This window comes from Nyctibius grandis, chromosome 33, assembly GCF_013368605.1.
Source record: "Nyctibius grandis isolate bNycGra1 chromosome 33, bNycGra1.pri, whole genome shotgun sequence".
Taxonomy (NCBI): domain Eukaryota; kingdom Metazoa; phylum Chordata; class Aves; order Nyctibiiformes; family Nyctibiidae; genus Nyctibius; species Nyctibius grandis.
In genome coordinates, this window is record NC_090690.1 from 697,243 (window position 1) to 715,153 (window position 17,911).

General features: G+C 54.1%; 2 protein-coding genes across 2 annotated transcripts; both read left to right on the forward strand.

Moving 5' to 3' along the window:
- Positions 1-760: 760 nt before the first annotated feature.
- On the forward strand, positions 761-13,762 carry RAB11FIP1 (RAB11 family interacting protein 1). The gene is made up of 7 exons (XM_068421387.1): positions 761-1,107; positions 3,966-4,408; positions 4,840-5,635; positions 6,599-7,408; positions 7,721-8,932; positions 9,582-9,687; positions 10,600-13,762. Exons 1-7 carry the CDS (start codon positions 761-763, stop codon positions 10,816-10,818), a joined length of 3,933 nt encoding a protein of 1,310 aa, XP_068277488.1. The 3' UTR covers positions 10,819-13,762.
- Positions 13,763-14,572: 810 nt separating this feature from the next.
- On the forward strand, positions 14,573-17,760 carry BRF2 (BRF2 RNA polymerase III transcription initiation factor subunit). The gene is made up of 4 exons (XM_068421492.1): positions 14,573-14,728; positions 15,303-15,362; positions 15,687-16,008; positions 16,682-17,760. Exons 1-4 carry the CDS (start codon positions 14,575-14,577, stop codon positions 17,406-17,408), a joined length of 1,263 nt encoding a protein of 420 aa, XP_068277593.1. The 5' UTR covers positions 14,573-14,574; the 3' UTR covers positions 17,409-17,760.
- Positions 17,761-17,911: the final 151 nt, after the last annotated feature.

Below are 17,911 nucleotides of genomic sequence, written 5' to 3' on the forward strand. Positions count from 1 at the left end.
CGTACACACACCCCCGTACACACACCCCCGTACACACACCCCCGTACACACACCCCCGTACACACACCCCCATTCACACACCCCCATTCACACAGACCTGTACACACAGACATCTGTACATACACAGACACCTCACACACACCTATACATGCAGATACCTGTACACACACAGTTGTACATACACAGTCACTTGTACACACACCTCTACATACACAGACACCTCACACACCTATACATACAGATACCTGTACACACCCCTGCACTTGTACACACCCCTGCACTTGTACACACCCCTGCACTTGTACACACCCCCTCTGTACACACCTGTACGGGCACACACCTGTACATACACCCTTGCACACGCATGTACACACCTACACACGCACCTGTACACCCGTGTACATGCCACACACACCTGCACACACACCTGTACGTCCTGTACATGCCACACACGCATGTACACACCTGCACACACCTGTACATGCCACACACCCCTGCACATGCATGTACACACCTGCACACACCTGTACGACCCAGGCCCCGCCCCCCCGCCCTGGCCCCGCCCCCCCCGCCCTGGCCCCGCCCCCCCCCGCCCCGGCCCCGCCCCCCCGCCCTGGCCCCGCCCCCCCCCCGCCCTGGCCCCGCCCCCTGTCTCGCGAGAGGGGCGGGGCGACCGGGCGGGGCGGCAGCGCACCGGGCACCGGCTACCGGGCGCCGCACCGGGCCGCTCCGCTCCTGCTCCCGCTCCGCTCCCGCCGCCATGTCGGCCCCGGGCGCGGCCCCCGCCTGGGTGCCCACCCACGTGCAGGTGACGGTGCTGCGGGCGCGGGGGCTGCGGGCCAAGGCGGCGGCGGGCGGCGGCGGCAGCGACGCCTACACCGTGATGGCGCTGGGCCGCGACAAGTTCTCCACGTCGGTGGCGGAGCGGTGCCAGGGGCAGCCGCTGTGGCGGGAGGAGGCCACCTTCGAGCTGCCGCCGCCGCCGCGGCCCGCCGCCCTCCGCCTCACCGTGCTGCACCGCGCCCTCGTCGGCCTCGACAAGTTCCTGGGACGCGCCGAGGTCGACCTGGCCGCCCTGCGGGCCGACGGCGGCCGGCGGCACACCAGGTGGGGCGGGGGAACCGGGGTGTGGGGGGCCCTCTGTGCCCCACGGGGTCTGGGGAGAGAGATGGGGGGGTTCTGTGCCCCATGGGGACCGGGGAGAGGGATGGAGGGGGCCTCTGTGCCCCGTGTGGGCCAGGGAGAGGGATGGAGGGGGCCCTTCTGTGCCCCATGGGGACTGGGGAGAGAGATGGGGGGGCCCCTCTGTGCCCCACAGAGGCCAGGGAGAGAGAATGGGGAGGGGGAGAACCCCTGTGCCCCATGGGGACTTGTGTGCCCCAAAGGGGACTGGGGTTCTGCTGGGGGACCTGTGTGCCTCATAGGGGTGGGGGGAATCTGGTGGGGGACCCCTGTGTCCCATGGGGTCCCTTCAAGCCCCCTGAGGGCCTATGGGGTGCCCCCTCGGGGCAGGGGCCCTCTGGTGTGGGTCAGGCCCCCATGGCTCCGGGGTGCCCCATGGGAGAGGCCGGGGGTCGTGGCACCTGCGGCTGGGGCAAACGTGGCTGGCGCTTTTTCGGCCAGTCCTACCTTGTTCTTGGCTTTGATTTTTAAATACTTAACGCAAGAGCTGACAGTGTGGGCTGGGAGCAGCCAGCCTGACCGAGAAACTTAATGTGTTTGACATGCCTTGTCCTTCCCACAGGGAACGAGCACAGGCCAGGGCCGGCTGTTTGTGTGTTGTTCTTAATAAACGCTCAGCAGAGCCTGAGCGTGTGTCCGAGCAGATAATTCAGCGTTGTGTGGGCTGGCTTCGCTGGTGTCAGCAGGTCACCAAGCTGGGAGACGTTTCCTGTAGCGCCGAGCGCCAGCTCTGTGTCATACTGCTGCTTTGGACGTAAACACCAGGACGGCGTGCTGGAATCCCGGGGCGGTTACTGGGAGGGTTTTACTGGGAGGCAGCAGCCTTGTGATGTGGCTTGGGGTGGCCGCTGAGTCACCTTCCTCTGGCTCACCTGAGCGGAGCCAGGTATGAACGCCACAGCCGCGGTCTGTGGGGTGCTTCTTGACAAAGCCGTGGCTGCGTGGGAAGCCTTAATTAGAGCGTGTCTGTCATTAAGGTCGTGTCAAGCACTAATGAGTTGACGCTGTGGAGCGTGGTGTGCCCTCGCTCAGCAGAGCGTGGGGGTCAGCCCTGCCAGGCGAGAGCCACGGCTCCTCCTGGGCTGGCAGCTTTGTGTCTGGGGCGAAGGAAAAGAGAGAGGAGGGGGGAAAAATTATAATTTTGATATTCTTGGAAAAACTTCTGATCTTTCCAATTGTTGGTGTTGTCCCCTCAGCCCTTGAGTTTCTGTTTGAAGCCCGTTTCTTTTGTCATCGCTTAGCTGCCGTGGTGATGTGTATCTGTAAAGGGCTGGGCTTGTTTGGAGAATAAATGCCTGTTGATTGACGGGTGTGGACTAACATAATAAATTAAATTAATGAGATTTTATATTTTGGAGTTTGGGGGGGAGGTTGTCAGTACGTTATTTACTTTCAGCCGCTCAAAGCGAGGTGGATGGTGATGGCCGTGCTTCAGTGCCGAGCTGCCTTTCGCTGAACACGTAGTTTGTGTCGGGCGCCGTTCGGGCAGGGCTGCTCTTTCCCCGGGGCAGAGCGTGCGCAGTGAGTTGTTGTGGCACTGCACGAGCGCGGGATGCTCCTGGAAATCACGCGGTTCAGAACAAAAGCGTTAAAGGATTCGTGCTTCCCTTTGCTGCGGGGCTGCAGCTTTTGGGACCTGACAAAACCTGTCATCTGCTTATAAAACCCCTTCCCTGGTGCTGGTGTCGTGTAACCTCGAGGCAGCACATCTAACTGTAGCGTGGTGCTTGCACATTCATTTCCCAGATGTCTGAACTCATCTCCTTCCATTAATGCTCATTAGTTTTGAATTTTCTTCGAAGCAAATTACCTTTTCCAGTTGTCTTTTGTTGCTTCCAGCGCGCCTTCAAAGGAACGCATGCAGGTTTGATGCAGAGGCAGACCTGCACGCTCTGTTCGCTGCCTTTATTTCCATGTACCAGCCGGTGGGGAGGAAGAAGCCGGCGTTTTCCAGGCGGCCTTTCCTGCCGGTCCCGCGGAGTCGGGAAGTCCACGGCTCCAGCCATAGACCGAGAAGCGTTGGTGTGCAGCACTGATAACTTTCTTTGCCAGCCCTGATGTGGTTTGAATGTCATCGAGTGGTAGTTGAGCGCGTGTGACAGCGGCGTGCAGGTGGTGTTTTGGCAGTTGGGGATGCCCTGAGCACTCAACACGCGGTGTTTGATGTTCTGGAGCCGCGTTCAGAACGCGAGAAGGTTCTGTCTGTAACGAATGTCCTTCCTGGCGCGCGCCGGTCACGAGCTCGCGGAGGTGACTGGAAATCCCCAGACGGGCTGCAGGGCTTGGTCTGGCTCTGCTGGTGTTGGTTAGGGGTTCCTTAGCTCGAGAGGCATTAAGATAGCAACTGGAGAGAAGCTGGAATGAAAGGTATGAGGGCGTGGGGCGTGTGTGCGAGCTCTCTGGTACCAGTTTCAGCCTCTGAGGCTGCTGCTTTCACACCTGCTTCAAAGTCCTAGCGAATTTCAGGAGGCCAGATAAAAGCACAGAGTGGCTGAGCTGAAATACAGGAATTCTGTGTTGTATTTCTTCTTTTTCTGCTTTTTTTAACCCTTCCTGGTCTGGGTTTTAAAACAAATTTTACTAGTGACTTTCTATTTACAATAAGAAATGTGTTCCTTGGCACCCGGGGCCATGTGATTATGACGTAGTTGTAAGATTAAAGGCTTTTTTTTTTTTCTACACTGTAGGCTTAATTGGTTTTTGAAACATAAACACCCTGTTGTTCTAAATCACCCGTGCCTCTCGAGAACTTGTTTGTAGAAGAAATCTCCTTGTTTCCGCAGGTGGTACAAGCTTCGCTCCAAACCAGGGAAGAAGGAAAAGGAGAGAGGGGAGATCGAAGTGGATATCCAGTTTATGAGGAGCAACCTGACAGCCAGTATGTTTGATCTGTCCGTGAAGGACAAGTCCCGCTCTCCCTTTGGCAAGCTCAAAGACAAGCTCAAGGGGAAGAGGAGCAGTGGCCTTTCCGACACGGCGTCGGCGATCGTTCCCAGCACGACTCGCTCCCTCGCTGACAGCGACGAGGAGACAGTCGAGAACGAAAAGAAGAAATCAAAGTTCAAAACCCTGTTTTCCAAACCTGGCCTGCAGAAGAACTCCCTCTCCCAGTCCATGTCAGTCCTCCCAACGCAGCAGCCCGTCACCGAGAGGGTTCGGCTTCGGCCCAGCGACTTCCAGCCGCAGTGGGACGACGAGGAGTCCGACACCGATCCGACCTCAGAGAGTGAGTATGGGCGCCTACTGCACTGAGGAAGCAAAAAGCCTTTCTCCAAAGGTTTGCTTGTGCTTTTCACGCTTTTTAGAGCGCTGGTTAAATTCTTCTTACTGAGTGAATCCACAGACAGTGCCGTCTGTCCACGGGTATGCACGTAGGACGTTAGACACGGCTCAGCGTACCGTGGGGTAGCACAGACGCTGTGCTGCAGCCCCACAGTAGGTGATCTGTGGTGGTTTCGGGTGGGTGTGATGCAGTCTGCTGAGGGCTGGCAGTGCTCGGGGACCCGGAGGGTTTGGAAGTGGCTGCTCTAGTCACGCTTGGGATGTTTCTGTTGCTGTGATCCATCGGTGACTGTGAAGCACCGAGGCTGTCAGTAGCGAGCGTCAGAGGAAAGGATGTTCGTGCATCTTGAATTTCTCCCTGTTTATTTTTTCCAGAAGCGTTTGGAAATGCCCTGGAAGAGAAGCTGTCTCCTTCTCCGTTATTTAAATCTCGTAAAACAGCAGCTTTGGACAGCAGGCAACCCAACCCAGTAACCACTAGCCACACGAAGAAAGAAGGGCTCTCTTTATTCAGTGGCCTTAAATCCAAAAGTGATCCTGTCTCCAGGTCTAGCCTGTGCATCAATGGCAGTCACGTTTATATGGAAGAGAGCACAACGAAGGACAACACTCCGGCCTCTTCCCCCTCTCCTCACAACTTCAGGAGGAAGCAGCTCTTTGCTTCAGAAGAGAACCTGTCTTCCAGATCTACTAAAGGACCTGAAGAGACGGGAAGAACATCTCCTAGTCATGCTTTCTCTGGGTCTGCATCCTTGGAGACCTTTAAATCTATGACTTTGCCGTCATACAAATTGCTTAGCAGTGAAGAATACCTGGAAACCAGCATTCCACCGAGCGTCGAGGTGGTTAAAGAGACCAAAAAAACAGACCACAAGAAGTCTGCCTTGCTCTCTCTGGTCACAGGGAAGAAGGAAGCAGTGAAGACCAGTGATGCTGAGAATATTCCTGACAGGAGCCTGCAGGATGAGGAAAACAAAGTTCCAGAAGAGAAGAGCGACCACGAGGCCAAACGTCCTGAACCCCCAGCAGATTTAAGCAGAGGGAACCCTTCAGAAGACAGTCACCGTGCAGAAGACGTCTTCGCAAATAAGCAGCCGCTCAACCCTTTCGAGGAAGAACGGAAACCTGAAAAAGCTGCTGCGCCAGCGAAGACCAAAGCTGTGAAGCCCAGGTCAGTGGTGTGTGCTGCAGAGGCCGACAGGAATCGCGATGCGCAGCGGCGGTGGCAGCGTTAACTCGGCTGCTTCCTGCCGCACAGCAGCGCTCCTCGGCCGGGCGTCCTGCCTGCGGCACGAGCCTGGTGCTCTGCAGGGTGCCTGGTGGTTTTAAGCTGGCCATTGGGCACTTTGGTAACAAATAACTCGTTCTCAGTGTGAAAAAAGAGATTAATTAGGGGTGTTCCTTATCAGTGATGCTGAAATAGTGGGTCTGTGAGTGCAAGCGTCTTTGCAGGTACTGTAGGGGTGATTTTTCTTGCTGGATCTCTTGCAAAAACTAACTTCTACCTGAGCTGTGCGACTTGAACATACCCAGGGGCTGAAATACCAGTTCTAACATCTCTACTTTTCTGTACTGGGCTGTGGTCTTCAAAAGCGTTAATCTTGGAGCCCTTCTGCTTTTGGCACTGTTCACAGCGACAGGAAGGATGTTTGTGGGAATTTGTACACAGGGCTTTTTCGAAAATTCTGCTCCTTTATCCTTCATATATATATATATATATAAAAAAAATTGTGTGTGTGTGCTTTTATATGTATATGGGTGTGTCCTACTAATAAGGCTACGTTTTGTGTCTGTCCCTAACTCCTTATTTTCACTGTTCCTCGTGTTTAAACCTCTTGCATGGGAAGTGTCTTACGTACTAATAAAACTGGGATGCAAAAGGTGAGGTAGTGCTTAAAGGCAGCCACCGCAGTAACCTGTGCAAACCCTGCAGCAGAAGTGCTCTGACATAAACTGAGTGCTTGGTAAAGACACGTTTAAGTATGTAAAGTCTATCAGCCAGGCTCTGAGGTCTCTTGCAAGTATAATTCATCTCCAGTGTTAGGAGTTGATGGAGCCTGGTGCTAAAGCTTGTCTGTTCCTGCCTCGTGTTGCATCCGCAAGTGACATGCGAGTTTTTTGTCCCTTTTTGCAGACTGGGCGTGTCTTCAGAGGAGGAAACCAAAGCCACGCTTCCTACTCTTGCACCTGATTCCCTTCCTGCTTTTCTTTCTGTACACCGTATCAGTAGTGACAATAATCCTTTTATTTCTAAAACGGAACAAAAAGTCAAAGTGCCAGACTCTGAAAACATTACCAGTTCTTCTGCATCTGTTACTCCTCCTCCTCCTTTTGCTGCAGAGCTTTTGAATGGCAAGAACCCCTTTGCTGCCGAGTGGGGCAGGGCGTCTGCAGCCCTGGATCCTGAAGGCACTGCCCCTTTCCCTTTGTCCCATCACCTTGCAGCCCCCGTTCACAAAGCTCCTCGTCCTGGGCAGGTCTCTGGTAGTGGTAATAATCCTTTTGCTTCTGGATGGGGGCAGAGCTTTCAGGGCCACGGTCCTGAAAGCTCTGATACACGGGCTTCCCAGGGTCTCTCTTGCCCACCCGCACCTTCTGTCCCCTTTGATTGTCATTTTAATGACAATAATCCCTTTGTGTCCAAGCTTGGGTGGGAACCAGGTGCGCCAGGTTTCAAAGCTGTTGCTAGTTCTTCCCCTTTCTGCCTTCCTTGTGATGAAGATTGTTCCTCGGCAGAACACCCTGCTGAGCTGAAACACTCTGCTCCCGATGCTGTAGGGAGCTCTTCAGATGTGGCTTTAACTAGTAACGTCAAAGCTGCATCAGACCCTCTCGGCACCCTGTCTGACAGCCCTGGTCTGGCTCCAAAGAAGCAGCGCGATTCTCCTCAGATTCAGGTTGAGACTTCTTTGAAAAGGAGTGAGCTAGGCAGCAGGAAACCTGCGTCCGTTCTTGGTGTATCGGGGGGTGTTACATCAGGCGGTGAGGACTTGGGTGGGCAGGAACGTGAACAGCAGCACTCCAGTTCCAGTGAAATGTCACTTATGGGTTCAGATGCAACAGCAGAGCAAGCAGGGTTTGCTCATGAACTGGAAGCAGGGTGCTGCCCATCGTCAGAACTCTCTAGTGACAGCGTAGGTCCCATCCGAACCAGGCAGACCGCCGGTCGGGGTGGTGTGGAAGCAGGTGGTGTAAATACTCAGCCCTGCACAAAGGCCAGCAAACGCTTTGCATCCCTCTCAGAGTGCAGTAATAGTCTCCTGGCAGAGACCACGGCTGAACAGCCGCCTTCCCCCAAGAGGGAGCGGAATGAGAGGCAGGAGATCTTTGGTGAAAAGGGACGGGAGGGATGTGCACCCCCATTAGAGCCCCAGGCAGCTCCACTTGATAAAAATGACTCATTTTCTCAGGTAGGATCTGCCAAACCACCCCTGGGAGCTTGCGCCCTGTCCCCGCGGGAAGCCGGTGCGGGGAGGGCTGGCGGGGGGGTGTTAGTCCCTCCGAAGCCAGCGCCGCGGCTATCTTTAACGCTGAAAAAGTGCCCACCGGTTTCGCAGGCTGATGAGTTAAATGGTGGTGTGACTTCCTCGGGCGATGGTGTAAAATCTGTGCCTGGGCTCCTGTCACCTAATGATAAAGCCTCGGATGCACGTGGGTGCCTCCCCCAGAGTGGCTCATTAGAGACTGTCACTCCACCAGTGACGCTCAGAGACGAAAGCAATAACAGGCATTTAAAAAAAGGAGGTGATGACTATTTATTTGACTGTCTTAAAAATCTGAAGTCTGCCATTCCCCTTGCTGGAGACCGTGGTTCCAAACTGGCCGGTCTTCCAGTTATCCCGGAGGGAGGCTCCGATGACGAGCTGCTGGGTGACTGCCAGAACCGTGCAGTCACTGCAGGTGATAAAAACGTTTCAGAGGCTGGAAAGCAGTCCCTGGCTTTGATGCCTTTGCGTGAAGAACCGAGAGAGCACTCCGATAGCTCTGCTGCAGCCCGAGTGACGGCGGCCGCTCCAGGAGGAGGAGGAGGAAGTGCTCCTGGTGCTTGTAAGCCAAGCAAACCGCCCGTGCTGCCTGCCAGGGTCGATGTTCACAGCGTCAATAACCAGGTAGCTGACTCAGGCTTAGGGATGACGTCTCGTTCCAGGGAGCCAAACAGCCACTCTGAGAAACGAGAACTGAAAATAAGCGCAGGTGTTGAGGAGCGTGCGGAGTGTGACTTCTTTGAGCCTTCTCTTTCCTCTTCCTCCCTGTCAAGTCCTTCCCAGCCCTCCTCTTCCTCTCGTTCTCTCCCCTCTGACACCCCAAGTCATAGAGCAGAGTCTCCGAAAAAGCCAACAGCCGAGGGCTTCGCAGATAAAGCAGGAAATTCTGGCAAGAAGAAGCTTCTTCAGGCATGGGTTTCACCCTCTGAAACATACCCTAACCAAACTCAGCAGAGTGGTGAAACCGTGTCTCCTAAGCACAGGTGAGAGCATGTGGGAAATACACAGCAAGTGTCTCAGTGCTGATGTCAGCCTTGCTTTTCCTTCCTGTGAGCGCAGATCTGTCTCTCCCGCAGCAGGACTTGCTGAGATACAAGTAAAATTGTCTTCCTGTGTTAAAATTGGCAATATAAATCCTGCTCGAGCAAGTGAAGATAAGCACTTTTTGGCAGCTTATGGCGTGAGTTGTGACTGGAAAAGGCGTAACACACGCTTATCCCAGGGTAGTAGAAGTATTTGTATGTTGCAAGGCCCACAAATACGTTCTCGTTAGGAAAGTCAGGCGCAAATACTAGTGCTGCTGCTGTGTGCTGCCTTCTCGTGTAGACTGACCTGGCTTCTCTTTTGTGACCTACCATTCAGGATGTGTTTCCCTTGATATGCTGCTTTATCTCCAATGCCTTAAGTCAGTGAAGATCGTAGAAAGAGAACTGGAGTATACTTCTAAAAAGCCTATAGCTTAGACAGAAATGCCTTGTCTGCCCGAAGCTGAATCTCTTTATCTCTCTGGAGATAGAGAAGAGTGGGAATTTTTCCCAATTTCTTGCTGTATTTGTTTTTATTCTGAAGATCTGTGTTGTGCTGGTGTTATATGCACTGCCTAAATAACATGAACCTTTTTTATTGTTGCAGGCTCCATCCTGTGAAGCCAATGAATGCCACAGCAAACAAGTCCCAAAGCAAAAACCTGAATGTCATCAGCACTATGAATGAAAAGCTGCTCGAGATGAACGTGAAGGTACGGAGGAAAGTGACACTTTAAAGCAAAGCTTAAGCAGTAAATTGAGCAGATAGTTTGCCTAGGATCGTGTCTCATATATCCTGAGCAGAAAAAGATCAGTGGTTATTAGACTGGGGGGGCATCCCCAAAGCTCCTTTTCACCCTGAATTAAGCATGGTCGCTTCCTAAAAGCGTAGCTGTGCAGCTTGCATAATCACTCAGATTTAAAGGAGCTTTTTACATAATCTTGGCCTCAAAAGAGACCTCCAGGCTTGAGGCGTAGCTTAAGAGTCATGTTGATCAGAATGGCTAGAAGCGTCTGTGGGCGAGCAGGGAAAAACCCTGGGTGCCGTTGTTGTCTGCAAGGGTTTTTTGGGGAAAAGGAGAAGCTGGCACCGAAATAACTGTAGTGCCTCCTCCTGGTGTAAGTGGGAAAGAAGAAAATGCAAGTGAAATGATTTAAACTGACTTGTTGCTATTTTGAATGAGTTGAAAACTTGTCATTGCTCTTTTTTCCTCCAAATACTTTTAAAAACCTATTCTGCGTTCTGGAAGCACGTGAGTAGATAGTGTTTTGTGTGAATGTTCCCAGGCCAGGTTTACTAATGGCCCAGAAGGTACTTTGTAGCAGAAAGCTCGCCTGGCCTGCCAGCCTCTCCCTGTCAGTGTCAGTGCCCTGGGCAGCCTGCTCTTCTTGATCCTAAAGTGCCAACGCCTGGTCTTCCGAGACATCGTTTGGATGGAACTTATTTCTAAAAAGATTTGAAGCACGGTGCTACTTTCAAAGAGCTGCTGTGGTTCTGCCAACGCCGTGTGTAAAGCTGCTCGTTGGTGCTTTAAATTCCACAAGCCAGCTACCAGATACCATTCTGTTGCTGTTTTGAAATGCCCGTACGTCTGTAATGACCCTGCCTCTCTTCTCTCCCAAAGAAATACGATCCTTCAGATCCTGCCTACGCTTACGCTCAGCTAACGCACGATGAGCTGATCCAGCTCGTCCTGAAACAGAAGGATACGATTACCAAGAAGGATCTCCAGGTGCGTGAGCTTGAAGACTACATCGATAACTTGCTTGTCAGAGTCATGGAAGAAACCCCAAACATTCTTCGTGTTTCCACGTCTGGAAACAAAAAAGCTGGAAAGATGTAAAAGTTCTCGCGATGTTGGTTGAACAAAGGACTGAATTCCTGCCCGTGGAGCTTGATTAATAAGGAGACGATGTGAAGTAGGTGGTACGGGTTGTGCTGCCCACAGCAAATGACCTCATTCCTCTTTCTGCCTTGAGCAACTCTCGGTTTGATTAGTAGTTACATCAGGTCTTGTAGATGGAGTCCAGAAGTGGAGTCAACTTATCTTTATTTTCTGGTTTCTTTCCATTATTTGGGAAGATTTGTTCCGGCATTTAATCCAAAGGCTGATTGCAATAGGAAGGGTGAAGGGTGTTTGGTGGGTTTTGCTTGCCAGCAAGGCACTGATGATCCTTTATGAAGATTTTTTTCATGGTTTTGTTTTGTAGCAGCTTTGATAGATCAATTGCTCTTCTTTCCATATAATAAGTTGTAGTGCAATATGATATCTTGTGCAGTAGGGCTTGAAGATTTGATTTAAAAAAACCCTAATAACTACACTGGAGAAGTCCACAGACGTGTGATCAGGGCTGTGTGGGCTGTATTTTAAAAGTAACTAATGCCCTAAAAGTTAAATGCAAGTTAAACCTTGGATTGGAAAGGAGGAAGTAAAGCTTAGTTAATCTCATGAAGAACGTACTTTTTCAAAGCAGTTCTCCAAGGGGAAGGTTTACAGGTTTTTTGGTATAGGAAACATTGTGTTATGGTACGTTTGTCTGCCATAGGAATGGCAGTAATGAATTTGGGACAAAGGTGCATTTTAAATCAGAAGCTGTTCTCTTATAGACTTCAAATTCCTGACTCGAAGGTTGTTCAAACGAGGGAGGCAAAGGTGTGCCTGGTTTCTGTTTGTGGGTCGTAGATAGGTCTGGATTTCACAGTACATGTGCATGGCCCGTGGCTTGTGCTGTGTGGGACTTCTGTGACAATTTTGCTTTTAAGCCATTGCGGTTTATCAAATTTAAATACCTTGGGTTTTGGAGCTGGGGCTTACCTCGAACAACCTTCAAAGGTGATCAGCCTTACAACGCTTTCCTTTGTGCCTTCCTTACACAGCCAAGGGAGGAACCGGATCGCCCTCCCCTGGGGACTGGGGCTAGTGCTCAAATCTGGTTCGGTTTTCTTGGTGACTTGATGCTCAGAGTGGAATGAAGATTTTATGTCGCTGAGAAAGCGTGCTGGTTTTGCTAGACAATCGATACCTCTCAGTCTGCTTCCTTAATGTATGGCTGCTTTGCAGCTCGATAGAGACAGGTATGTTCTCCTCCCCATCTCATTGGACAGCAAATAACAGCGCAGAGCAGCCACCAGAATGGGCTTCCGCCACTGAAGAACTGAATGTGGCTTTTTTTTGGCGAGCTCTTGTCAAAGATCAAAAAAATCAGGTGCCTCTCTGCAGCTGTGGGATTTATCAGGGTTGCCAGAGTCCATAAAAGGCTTAGAAGAAAGTTGAAATACCAAAAGAGTGGGTAGCAGAGGACCAAAGCAAACGCTCCTAGCTGTGGAGATTGAAAGGGTCTGTTGGGTCACTCCTGGCTCAGCTTGAGAGGAGTGAGCTTCTAACTCAGTTTTTCTACAGCAAAGCACTTTATTGAGGGACTAGACCAGCTGGATCGACTATCAACCTGTTAGCAGTCTGCTTACTATTCTCATACAACACTGAAAACTACTGGAGACTTCTCAGATACTGTATTTTTGTAGTGACGAGCAGTTTAATATATTTGCCTAGAGATGTATACATTTATTGGAAAATTCAAAAGATGCTGTTAATTACATTTTTATTACTGTAAATGGACTAACTACCAAAGTCTGGAGCTTTTCCAACAGAGCCCTCCTTCACGGGAAGCTCGAGTTGAAACAAGCCTTAAGCGTTAAGAGTCTTCTAAGACTTCAGGTACTTTTTTCTGGTTTTATTTTTATTTGGGCAGATGTCTTCAGTGAAGGGGTGATCTCTTTTCTACTGTACACTCTTCTGTGAATGAAGGGTCTGAAACACAGAAGGTCTTAGCGGCATCTTCAGCTCTTGGCTGGTGGTTTTGATTTTGGGTGGTACTTAGGGAAAACTGCTGCTGCTTCTCGTGCCTTGAAACAGTGAGGAAGATGAAGGATTAATTTGTTTCCTCCTTGTGCCTCAGTGGATCTCTGGAAAGAAACAGTTGCCTATACCTCACTAATGAACTCATCTCTTAGACTTTATTCCACAGCTTTCTGATGTTCTAGGTCAGAGAGTCAGAAAAACCGGTTGTGCCTTTGAACGGTGGCTTCACAGTTCAAAAATGGTCTTACTGGTAGTTGTAACTGGACATGTGGGAAGCCAGACTGGGCTCTTGCCTTTTGCTGGCCTCACTTTAGAACAAGATGGGTACTACTGAGTCGGTGGCTGCTGGAGGCAGCGTGGATTTGATGACGTTTGGATCGTGTGTGTTCCTGGTGGCAAGAACGCTGCATACACAGAAACAAAGCGGTAACTTGTGCTCTTAGCAGTCTTTGTAGAGACAAAGCCTTAAAACGTGTAATGCCCTCTCCTGGCAGCCTTTTTTGCCAGTTGCAGCCTTGTCCGTTGGGGTGAACCCCAGGTTGTGCCTGGCTCTTGCCCCAGGGTTGTTCTCTCCGGTGGCTGCAGGTGTCCAGCCTGAGCAGCACGGGCGCTGCTGCGGGGCCACGGTCCTGCACCAGCCACGCTTCAACTTCCACGGCCGTGAAAGCGTCACACAAACCTTGTACCTCGGTCTTTTATTGGCAATACTGATTACAGCCTTTCTGTGGCGTGAGGGGACTGGCATTTTATGTGCAGCAAGGTGCTTCACCTTGACTTTAAGGGCCTTAACAAATGTATTGTTTTATTACTGAAGGATCTGAATGTATTTTTCCCTGTTGATACTGTCTGCTTTTAGCCTGGGTACCTGTTTGTTTTTAAATGCCTTTTGGTTTCATGGAACACTAAAATAAAAATACCTTAAATCCAGTGTTCTGATCACTTTGTCTTTTTTTCTGAAAGAGCAGTTTCAAAAGGGCCTTCTCTCTTCCTCGTGCCCAGCTCTGCTGCCCGAAACTCCTCATCCTCAAGGTATTTTGGGACTAGTTCCATCCCTGCACGCTGTCCATGCAGGAAGTTCTTGGTAAACACCTCGCAGGGTGGGGAAACCTGATGGACGAGCTCACCCGCATCACGAGAATAGAGAGTTTCTGTAAAGCAGAAGAAAAAAAGTGTGTGAAAGGTCCTTGTCCAGCAGCCAGTGAAATCACCCCCGTCACAGCGCTGGTCCCTAATGGTAATGGCCCTCAAATTGCGGCGGCGATGAAAAGAGAGGAAATCAGCCTCCTGCTGTCTCGGGGCCAGTTAGCCCGAAACCCAGCTGCGCTGCAGCAGCCCTGAGTGCTGTCATCGCCCTCGGCCTCCGCGGGTGATGGAAGGAGGGTGGGGGGACACCCAGAGCCCCCCAGCACTTGGGGGCTCCGGGGAGGGCCGTGGCTCAGCACCAACAGCGCTGATGAGGACGGGGACAACGAGCTGCGGCTGGTGAGCCTCCCGAGGGGAAGGTCTTTAGGATTTTGGTGTTCCCCGCTGAGCGAGGGAGCGCGTTGTCCCCTCGGTCGCTCTCCCCTCCCCGCCTCTGCCCGGGGACGGTGGGTCCAGCCGGGCGGAACTCGCGGCGCCCGGAACGCGGCGTGCGGGGGGCTGCGCCGGGCCGGGCGGGCGGCGGGGCGGAGCGCGGGCGGTGCCGCTATTGGCTGGCAGCGGTGCGCCCCGCTCAGCGCTCCCCCCGCCGCCGCGGCCATGGCGGAGCGGGGCCGCTGCCCCGAGTGCGGGTCGGCGGCGCTGGTGGAGGACGCGCACTACGCGCAGCAGCAGCTGGTCTGCGCCGCCTGCGGCTGCGTCCTGGCCGAGGGGCTCCTCACCACCACCTACACCGATGAGGAGCACCTGCGAGGTGCGCCGGGGCCTGCGGCGGGGCCTGGGGCCGGACCCGCGGGGAGAAGCTCGTTCTGACCGTTCCGAGTCGGTCTGAGCAGCGAGGCGCTCCCCAGTGGCCGTTTAATGAGCCCAGGGGCCGTTGTCCTCGTACGCCCTGCGGGTTTCTGGGGGTCAGGAGGGCCCCTGTGCGGAGGGCGAGGCTGGCTGCTGCCAGGGCCAGGCCAGCCGCTGTCCCCCTCCCTCCCTGAGCTAAAGCCCAGCACGGTTTTCCATTATAGGGTCAGAGCGGCAGCACTTCTCTGCCGGGTTTGGGGCTTGGGACCGGTGCTGCGCTGCTCTGTGGCGTATAAGGCTCTTATAGTGCAGTGGAGTAGCCCTGAGGCCATTTGCTGCTTCTCTTTGTAGAGAAGCGATGGCTTGAAGGGGATCCTGCACCTCACTGTTACTTAACCTGTGCCACCAGCTCTCATTCAGTGGCCACAAAGACCTGTCAGTGCTGATAACAGGGCATCTGGTTGCCCAAAATCTAAATGACACCATCCCCCAGCGTCACTGCGAGGTTGTCTGGCCTAACACTGACTGTTTTTCAGAGGTGGCCTATTCCCAGAGCACTGGCCAGAAGGAGCAGCTGAGCCGCTGCCTGCAGCGAGGTAAGAGCGTGCCGTTCAGTTTCCCCACACACCGATTCGCTCTTGCTGCTACTCTCATTTGTTTAACGTGTTCCTGACACTCTCTAAAGCGCTAAAAGCCTCCGGAGCTGGCAGCAAAGCACGAAGGTGGCAGTTAGTTCTGCGTCCAGCAGGCGCCTGCCTTCAGCAAACTGCCTCACCTGCACTAAGGGGCTTGGGAGATCTTTGCACGCTGGCTGCAGGGCCGCGGGAGCAGCCTCTGCCTGGGCCTGGCGGCACAGTCGCTGAGGAGGGGGGTGTGTCAGGAGCTGCTGGAGCTGATCTAAGGGCCATGTCTCCTCACAGGGATCAGGCGGGTCCAGGATCTCTGTAAAGTCCTCCAGCTCCCGACGGTGTTTGAGGAAACGGCGGTGTCGTACTTCCAGCGAGCTCTGCAGCACCCCTCCTTCCACCTGGTCAGTCTGGAGAAGAAGGAGCTCCTGGGGGGCTGCTGCGTCTTCGTGACTTGTCGACAGCACAACTGGCCCCTGACAATGGGGACAATCTGCTCCCTCCTTTACGCGAAGCAGGAGCTGTTTGCCAGCGTCTACCTGAGCCTTCAGAAAGAGCTCGGGCTCTCTGTGCCGGCCCTGAGCCTGGGGGATCTGGTGAAGACACACCTGAACAGGTAACGGGGCCCCTTTCAGCCATTTCAGAGTCTGGTGGTTGACACCAGTGGGTGGAAAAGCTGCTGAGATGCAGCCGTGGCCAGGGCAGCAGCCCGTCAGTGCACCAGGGGTGACCTGTGCTGTTACACTGGCATCTAGATGATCTAAAACCAGATCATCCAAGTAAGGGTGGACAGTTCACAGCCCTGCGTGCTCGGGGGGGCGTATTGACCGGGACCCCCTTAGGCTGGGTGGCAGTACGTGATCTGGGAGTGCACTCTCTTGTCCCCTGAGTGCCGAACGTCGAGTTCTTGCTCCATCCAGCGCTCACAGCACAGCGGAGCAGCCCGGAGGTGGGTGTCAGGAACCGAAGGAGCAGGACTGGTGTTTGCTGAAGGGCTGGGGGCGATGGCCCACACGTGTGCCGGGGTTTTCACGGACTGCAGTGGCTTTTTTGCCTCCGTTGTCACAGTCTGGGCTGTGATTCTTCTCTTCCTGCCCCTTTCCCCTCAGTTTGGAGGGTGGGCAGTGCAGCACGTAGCTGGGGACCAGGAGCCCATGGCAGGAGTGGGGTGTGTTTGTCCTAACGGACCTTGGAGCAGCCAGCTCTCACGTTGAGCTGGGTTACCAAGGCGCTGCGAGGTGAGGCCTCCCCGTGCCCCGCTGCTAACCATGGGCTCGTTGCTCTTGCAGTTTTCGGCTGTTCCAGCACGCGGCCGACGTCCCTGCCCCCTTTGTGGAGGACAAGGAGAAGATGGTCGCCCGAACGATGCAGATCGTGGAGCTGGCCAGCGAGACGTGGCTGGTCACCGGCCGTCACCCTATTCCCATCGTCACGGCCGCGGCCTTCCTGTCGTGGCAGTCGCTGCAGCCCCCCGCCCGCCTCACCTGCACCCTGGCGCGGTTCTGCAAGCTGGCGGGGGTCGATCTGCCGCCGCCGGCGCACCTGAGGCTGAAGGAGCTGCTCGAGATCCTCCTGAGAATGGCCTCCCAGCTCGCTTGGCTGAGGGTCTTTAAGGTGGACAAGAAAACTGTGGTCAAGCACATCGGGGACCTGCTGCAGCACCGCATTTTCCTGCTGAAAAACGCCTTCTGCCTGGAGGACGGAGAGGAGCAGCGCGCCGCGGCCCCGGGCGAGGGCTCCCTGGGCGGGGGCTGCCCCGGCTCTGCTCCGGCGGCGGGAGGGGCAGCGCAGGAGGACGGCTGTCCCTCGGAGGGGAAGCGCCAGCGCGAGGGCGGCCCGAGGCCCCTGCTGCCGCCCTGCCTCATCAATCCGAGGAAGAGGCTGCGGACGGCAGCCCCCAGCGCTGCGGACTCTGCCGTCACCGGTGACGAGCCCATCTCCGACAGCGAAATCGAGCAGTACCTGCGGGGCCCCGAGGAGATCCGGGCCTTCAGGAAGGCCAAGGCCTGGCCGTGAAGGTGGTCCTCTTTGGTGTGGTCCAGATGGTGCTGCCAGGGGCACCGGGGCAGCGGGGACTGTGGGACCAAAAGCGTGAAACCCAACAGTGACAGAGCCATCGCACGCTGCAGAAAGTTACCTGAGGGAGTGGGGCTGTGGGGAAGGAGGGGGCTACGTCCCCTCTCATGTTCTGGACCAAAATGGGGCTTTTTATGGAGTAAAAAGGTTGTGCCTTGGGTTATGTTCTGTTTCTGTTTGTTAGAAATAGAAGCGCAGGTGCCCGGACTGGTTTCTGGATTCTCTCTCATTGCAGCCTCTGGTAAAAGGTGTTTTGGTGAGTCCCAGTCCCGTGGGGCGGTGGCACGGGCGAGTCTGGGGAGTCCGTGGGCTTACGCTGGGGGTGGTGCCCAGGGGAAGGTCGCCAGCACCTTCCCTGGTGCTGCTTTGCCATCGCGCTGCTCCGGCTTTTCCAGGGATGGTCTCAGCTCCTCGTGGTTCACCTCCTTTGACAGCACGAGGGT

Coding starts and splice junctions, on each gene's coding strand:
- RAB11FIP1 (XM_068421387.1), top strand. CDS start 761: ATGTCGGCCCCGGGCGCGGCCCCCGCCTGGGTGCCCACCCACGTGCAG. Junction 8,933..9,581: donor ACCGTGTCTCCTAAGCACAG/GTGAGAGCATGT, acceptor TTATTGTTGCAG/GCTCCATCCTGTGAAGCCAA. Junction 9,688..10,599: donor TGCTCGAGATGAACGTGAAG/GTACGGAGGAAA, acceptor TCTCTCCCAAAG/AAATACGATCCTTCAGATCC.
- BRF2 (XM_068421492.1), top strand. CDS start 14,575: ATGGCGGAGCGGGGCCGCTGCCCCGAGTGCGGGTCGGCGGCGCTGGTG. Junction 14,729..15,302: donor CGATGAGGAGCACCTGCGAG/GTGCGCCGGGGC, acceptor ACTGTTTTTCAG/AGGTGGCCTATTCCCAGAGC. Junction 15,363..15,686: donor GAGCCGCTGCCTGCAGCGAG/GTAAGAGCGTGC, acceptor GTCTCCTCACAG/GGATCAGGCGGGTCCAGGAT.